General features: G+C 46.9%; 1 protein-coding gene across 1 annotated transcript; it reads right to left on the minus strand.

Moving 5' to 3' along the window:
* Positions 1–60: 60 nt before the first annotated feature.
* On the minus strand, positions 61–6,165 carry LOC146679678 (uncharacterized). The gene is made up of 2 exons (XM_085450411.1): positions 6,019–6,165; positions 61–5,703 (listed from the first exon to the last, which is right to left on the minus strand). Exon 2 carries the CDS (start codon positions 5,494–5,496, stop codon positions 61–63), a length of 5,436 nt encoding a protein of 1,811 aa, XP_085306537.1. The 5' UTR covers positions 5,497–5,703; positions 6,019–6,165.
* Positions 6,166–7,246: the final 1,081 nt, after the last annotated feature.

Consider the following 7,246-nt stretch of genomic DNA (forward strand, 5'->3'; position numbering starts at 1 on the left):
TATATAACACATAAACACAAACTTATCCAAACCCTTTCACTGGTTATCAGGCTCACGCATTTAGCGATTAGCTGACGACACAGGGACTATTGGCCGGGCATTCATGATGGCTGCGACCTCTGCCATCAACGTGGTGAGCACTTCGTGTGAAAGACTAGGGGAATGCATCTTGAGTAAGATGCTATCCAAAATGCGGCGAGCCATCCCTATCATTCTTTCCCATGCTCCCCCCATGTGGGAGGAGTGTGGAAGATTGAAGTCCCACGTGCAGCCTTGGTCTCTGAGGTAAGAATGAAGTGTTGCATCTTCTGGGGTTATACCAAGTTCTTTACATGCACCGACAAAGTTTGTGCCTCGGTCTGAACGAAAGAGCTTTGCTGGACCTCTGATGGCAGTGAATCGCCTAAGCGCATTTATGAAGCTTGACGTAGACAGAGATTCTATCACCTCCAGGTGAACTGCCCTTGTTACTAAACAAGTAAACATAACAGCCCAGCGCTTACTCTCTGCAAGGCCTCCCCTCGTGCGACGGGCACAAACCGTCCATGGTCCAAAAACATCTAATCCAACTTGGGTGAAAGGAGGAGATTGGGTCAACCGATCAGCAGGTAAGTTGGACATTTTTTGTTTTTCCAGACTTCCTCTCAACCGCCTACAGATGACACACTTGTGTATGATACTTGATACAAGTCTTTTTCCTCCCAGAATCCACAGTCCAGCGGATCTGATGGCCCCTTCCGTGAAGTGCCTACCTTGGTGTACTACTTGCTCATGATAATACCGCACCAACAAGGTAGCAATGTGGTTGCTTTTGGGAATGATTATGGGATGTTTCTCTTCCCATGAGATTGCGGATAATGACGTGCGGCCACCAACTCTCAGTACACCATCTGAATCCAAGAAAGGGTCAAGTTTCCTGAGAGGACTGCGTTTTGAGACAAGTTCTCCTTTGAACAGGCTCTTGAGTTCTTCTTTGAAGGCCTCGTGCTGTACAGTCTGTACAATTACTGTTCTTGCCTGTATATGCTCATCTACCTTTGTCAAATCTCCCTCCAGGATCTTAGCACAGGATCTGCCTTTCTGGATGAGCTTTGCTATGCCACATACAAGTGTCTTCCAGCTGGAAAAGCGCTCGAACCTGTGTGAACCAAGCTGTCTTTCAGAAGCTCCTGTCGCAAAGGCTGCTATTAGTGGACGCACGTCTGCATCCCCGTCTGGTTCAACGAGCTCAAAGAACTCTGGTGGGGTAAGTGCAACTCGCTCGTCGTTTTCAAGAAATGATGGCCCAGAAAACCAGTTTGTATCTCTCAACAGTGCAGCTGGAACTGGTCTGGTACCATGGTCAGCAGGATTGTGTTCTGAACTGACAAACTGCCACTGTTCAGGCTGCGAAGACTTCCGGATGCATGCTACTCTGTTAGCAACATACACATAAAACCTCCGGTTGGCGTTGCAGATGTAGCCCAGCACAACTCTGGAGTCGGTGTAAAACTTCACTGTGTGGATTTCTACATCTAGCTCATCCCTCAAGATATCGGCCAGCTCAACTGCTAGTACAGCCGCACAAAGCTCTAGACGGGGTACAGTATGGGAATGCCGGGGTGCTAACTTAGATTTCCCCATGCAGAATCCTACAAGACAGTGTCCTTCATCATCAACTGCCCTGAGGTAGGCAACTGCAGAGATGGCCATGGTGGACGCGTCGCAAAAGACACATAACTCCCTGTGCCGTGTGGAAAGCAGAGAAACAGGTAGGTATGGCCTTGGTATGTGAAGTTGCTCGAGTGCCTTCAGTGAGTCTCTCCAAGACTTCCACTGTGCCACTTTTTCAGCAGGTATCGGGGTGTCCCAATCGCAATGCTCAGCGCATAACTCTCTGACTATAGCCTTGCCCTGGACTACTATAGGACCTGCAAACCCCAACGGGTCGAATATGCTGTTAACTGTGGAGAGAATACCTCTACGGGTAAAGGGCTTCTCCTCCTGGGAGACAAGAAAGGTAAAGCTGTCGGTTTGAAGGTGCCAGTTGAGACCTAAGCTTCTCTGCATAGGTAACGGATCCACACCTAGCTCTAGGTCTTTCAGCTCTTTAGCACGTTCCTCAGGCGGAAACACCTCCACTACTACGTCGTGGTTGGAGGCTATCTTATGTAGCCGTATGTTGGAATCAGCCAACATCTCCTTGGTTTCCTTCAGGACTTGGATGGCATTGTCATCGGTGGGGAAGGAAGCAAGACCATCGTCCACGTAGAAGTTCTTTAGAACAAACTGCTTTGCTTCTGCACTCTGGTCTTCCTGTCCTTGCAAAGCTGCTCTTCTCAAGCCGTATATGGCAACAGCAGGAGAGGGGCTGTTGCCAAATACGTGCACGGCCATCCTATACTCTGTGATGCGCTTGGTGGGGTCATTGTCCTCGAACCAGAGGAAACGTAGGAAGTCTCTGTGATCGTGGCGGACTTTGAAGCAATAGAACATTTGTTCTATGTCTGCTGCCACCGCTACAGGTTCCTTGCGGAAGCGGATGAGCACTCCTAAAAGTGAATTATTCAAGTCAGGGCCACTCAGCAGGATGTCATTCAGTGAGACACCATCCTGCTTAGCGCTGGAGTCGAACACTGCCCGTACCTGACCTGGTTTTCGCGGATGATACACTCCGAAGATTGGTAAATACCAGCACTCCTGTTCACCAGTGGGTGGTGGTACTGGTTCAGCATGACCTGCCTCAAAGATCTTCTGCATGAAGGCAATCATGTGTTCTTTCATATCTGGTTTCTTCTCCAGCATGTGCCGTAATGTCAAAAGACGCTTGACTGCTTGGGCTCGGTTGTTAGGGAGTTTGTGCCTTGGTTGCCTGAAGGGTAGTGGTGCCACCCAACTATTCGAGTCATCTATGAAGACCTCGTTGTCCATTATTTCCAGAAAGAGTTTGTCTTCCACAGACATAGCAGGTTTGTTGTCGTGTGGCGTTTGCCGGAAGACCCCTTCACCAAGGCCATCTTTCCCATCAAACAGGATTTCGGATGCGTTAGCTCCTAGAAACTGATGATGCTGCTCTGGAGTGTCAAGCTTCTCTTTGATGTGGAAACTGTTAGTGCAAGGGTCGAACAGAGAGGTACGACCGTTACTCAGCACGTTGCACCGATAGACGTTTACAAACTCTGGTTTGTGAGCTCTTCCGAGACAAACCTCTCCCACAATCACCCATCCCAAGTCGAGACGCTGGGCGTAGGGGGCATCGTGGGGCCCATTGCATCGCTCTCGAACCTTGTGTGCCTGTGGTACATCTCGACCGAGCAAGATCAGGATGCTTGCTGATGGATCTATAGCCGGGATTTTATCCACAACCCGCTTGAAATGTGGATAATGTCTGGCGATCTCAGGTGTGGGGATTTCAGACTTATCGTCAGGAAGCATGTCACATTCGATTAAGGTGGGGAGTGGAATGTGAGTCTTACCATCTAATGACTCCATGATGAAATTGTTAGCTCGGCGCCCTGTTGTTTCCATAACTCCTGAGCAGGTCTTCAAGGTGTATGCTGCTGCGCCCTCTGTAACTCCAAAAAGCTCAAAAAACTCTGTTCTTGCCAAAGACTTATTGCTTTGCTCGTCGAGAACAACGTACGCCTTAACAGCTTTCTCCCTCTGGCCAGCTGGATAAACTCTGACAAGACAAATTTTGGAGCACGACTTTGCTCTGACGGTAGACCCACAAATGTCTGTGCATTTTGCTGTGACAGCTTGAGGAGCTTCTTCTCCTTGCTCCCCGCCTTGCTCTCTTGCGGTTACAGGAGTCTCTGATATCCAGGGGGCCGGCCCTGGGTGTAGCGCAGTAGGGTGGTTCTCACTCTTGCACTCTCTGCACTGAACGTTTTTGTGGCAGTCTTTCGCTAGATGAGTGAACGAAGCACAGCACTTAAAGCAAATATTATTCTCTCTAAGATAAGCTTTCCTTTCATCCAAAGATTTACTCCTAAACCCACGACAGTTTCTGAGGGGGTGTGGTTTGTTATGGAGTGGGCATTGTTCATCTGGTTCGGCCCTCCTCTTCCCTGAGGGGCTGGCTTGCATGCTTTTAGAGTTTGAGGAGACTTCTGTCTTTTTGACAGAAATGGGTATTTTCATGTTTGATTTGAAGGGGTGTTCTGGCTTCCCCGTCCTCCAACCACTTGTAAGAAGGGCAAAGCTTGGATCATTGAGCGTTTTGGCTTGATCACAAACAAACTTTGCGAAGAAGGAGAACGGTGGGTAAGACGCTTGATGATTTTCTTTGTAACGAGATGCTAAAGAGACCCACTTGTCATGCAGGGAGTATGGCAACTTTTGGATGATTGGAGTGATGCCCCGAGATGTGTCCAGGTAACTGAGGCCTGGTAGGAACCCATTGGCTCTGGCGGCTTCAAGCTCCAAGAGAATGTCTCCCAGCTCTCTCAGCTTTTGATTTTCTCGATTTGAGATTCTTGGAAAATCATCCAGTTTCTTTAGGAGAGCTTCTTCAATTGCTTCTGGCGATCCATAGCAGTCTTCCAACCTTTGCCATACCATTCTTACACCTGCAGCTGCATCGTGTATGTGGACTGCTCGTATCCTCTTAGCATGCTCTGATGACTTTGGTCCCAGCCATTTACATAGCAGATCAAGCTCCTCTCTTGACGTCAGTTTTAAGTCCTCTGTAGAACTGTGGAAAGATTGCTTCCAGGCCCAATAATTTTCTGGCTGATCGTCGAACCTTAACAGCCCAGAGCTTATCATCTCTCGCCGTATTAGATACTTGGCCAAGTCTGTGGTCGATGATGAAGTGGGCTCGTCAGTCCTGGCAGCACCTGTATGAGACTGAGGCGGTTGGTAGCTACTGCTGTATTGTCTCATATCATGTGACTGTGTCTGGTGTCTGTAGGTATCCCTGGATGGATTTAAGCTGTGTGAATGTTCTTGCTTGAACGGGGCTGTCCTGCAGGGGCTTTGAGTACGAGGGTAAAAGGGAGTGGCATCTTGACTCAATTTGGATGTTCTCTGAACAGGCAAGTCGTATTTGCTGATCTCATCACTGTCGACTGGTAGTTGGTGCATCAGAGTTGGTATGAGTTCTGGTAGCTGTGAGTTTTGGTGAGGTTCAGGACTTGGATTACGCTCAACGTATTCATTTTTTAGGCTAACCCGATCTAACTCCCCAAATTCGTTTTCAACGGCTGCTTCAAGAACATTCGCTTCAGCAATGGCAGCTGCAGCCGCGCTCTCAAGCCTCAAGGTATGCAAACTGGCTTGCAGCTCTGCTTTCTTCCTAGCAGCCTCAGCTGCTGCTTTTTGTTGATCTTCCTCAATATATGCTTGTGCTTTTAACATATCTGCCTCTTTTTGTGCAAATAGTGCTTGAGCACGTGCAGCCTCTGCTTTTGCCCGTGCTCTGGCTGCAATGGCACTGGCTGAAGAGCGCTGACTGGCACGTGAGGTGTTGGAGCATATTGACCGCGTCTCAAGCGTGTCGTCGTTACTATCCATTGTAGCTTAGAAGAAACAGAAGAAACTGTGTTCCACGCAGATCCACTTTTCTGTAGGTAGCCGTGTTGGGACGATGCCTTTTTACTAATCTGCCCTCACTAGGGTGTAAAGCTGGTTTCTAGCTTGGCAGATAGCTAACAGGTCCACAATAAACATCCAGGAGTCAGCGGATACGTTTTAGATGTTTACTGTTGAAGCACTGTAAAACTGGTACAGAAACAAAAATAAAATATTACATTTCTGCTGTAATTGAATTTTCTTTACAACATCAAACATTAAGCCATGCACTACAATGTATATAACACATAAACACAAACTTATCCAAACCCTTTCACTGGTTATCAGGCTCACGCATTTAGCGATTAGCTTAATGCTAACATTACATGGGAAATCCCATAGACGGGCTAACGTGTTAGCATCGCGGCCGTTTTTCCTCACAAAAGAAAGTTTTCCACACAAATCTCTAAACTGCTACACATAACTATCGCGGGAAAGCTTACAAAACAAATAGCAACTGCTTACAGGCATGTGCTCTCTCAGGCTGAGCAAGAAAAAGTGAACAAAAAGTGGAATAGACGACAGTTTGTCTAAAGGACTGTTTTTCACTGGTGAGGTACTACGGCAAGTCTGCTGGTACAAAAAACACACACCCAAATGATCATGCCTGCCTTAAAGGGGCAGCACAATATTAGTATCATATATATCAGGTGCTGCTGCTTTCAGTCATTGTGCAAATGTGCTGTTTGTAAGCTTGTAAAGCTGCAGTCAGCTGAGACTGAAGAAGTCACCTGATCAGTGAGCAAACGTTTCTGAAAACGTCCAGATGAACAGAATCAACCTTTTGGGATCAGCCAGCAATGCAGCATCATTGTTGTTCAGCTTCAGAGGTTTGCAGGAATGAACTGATGACCAGAAACAGCTGCAAAGTCCAAGAAAATACCAGCTGGAGTTCAGCTGCATTTGAAGAAGTCAAAGAAAAGTAAGGATGGCAAAGGGCGACGTTTTCTTCCAAAGAGCTGCAAACATGGTCGACGCCTCATTAGAAGAATCATCTGGACATTTGTGAGGAACTCTAACCAAGAAAGCAACGTCACACAGATCCAACAGACAGTTTCCATGACTGCAAGTGTTGAGTGGAAAAATGCTACATTGCATTATTGCATCCTCTCACCACAGGAGGCGCTGTTGGCACCACTGATTGCTGATCAGCTGTTCTCTGATGATCTGATTGATACTGTGAATAACGGGACTCACTGAACTCTGTGACACAGTGAAGATTACAGAGTTTAACTTCACCCTTTAAGACTGACCACAGAACCAAGTCCGCCAGAGCTTTTGTTATATTTTTACATGCTGTGGAGCCATTTGTGGGAGCATTTCAAGTTGCTATACATCAATACAACTGTTATAGCCCTAATTTTAATAATATGTGTGCATTAAGTCCATAGTAACTACATAAACTGCAAAAACAACCTCTGCTCATCCATCTCTGTGTGTATCAGGATACATTTGGTTCATAATACACAGAAAAATCAGAGTTATTACCTGTAATAAATGTGAAAGATTCCTGCAGTGATAACCAGGCAGGACTGAAACACATCCAAGCTGTCACCACGGTAACAGCACCGCCCATCCACAGGTGAGGGGAGGAGCAAAAAGAGGGACTTTGACCATTTTATACTAAAAACACTCAACTAATGTTTCTAATATGAAACAAATAAGCCCACATTAATGTGAGCGTTTATTAAAT

The sequence above is a fragment of the Copadichromis virginalis genome, unplaced genomic scaffold (assembly GCF_057382275.1).
Source record: "Copadichromis virginalis isolate Kocher_CV1m ecotype Utaka unplaced genomic scaffold, C_Virginalis_male_GT1.1 unmapped_scaffold_1, whole genome shotgun sequence".
In the NCBI taxonomy this organism is placed as follows: Eukaryota; Metazoa; Chordata; class Actinopteri; order Cichliformes; family Cichlidae; genus Copadichromis; species Copadichromis virginalis.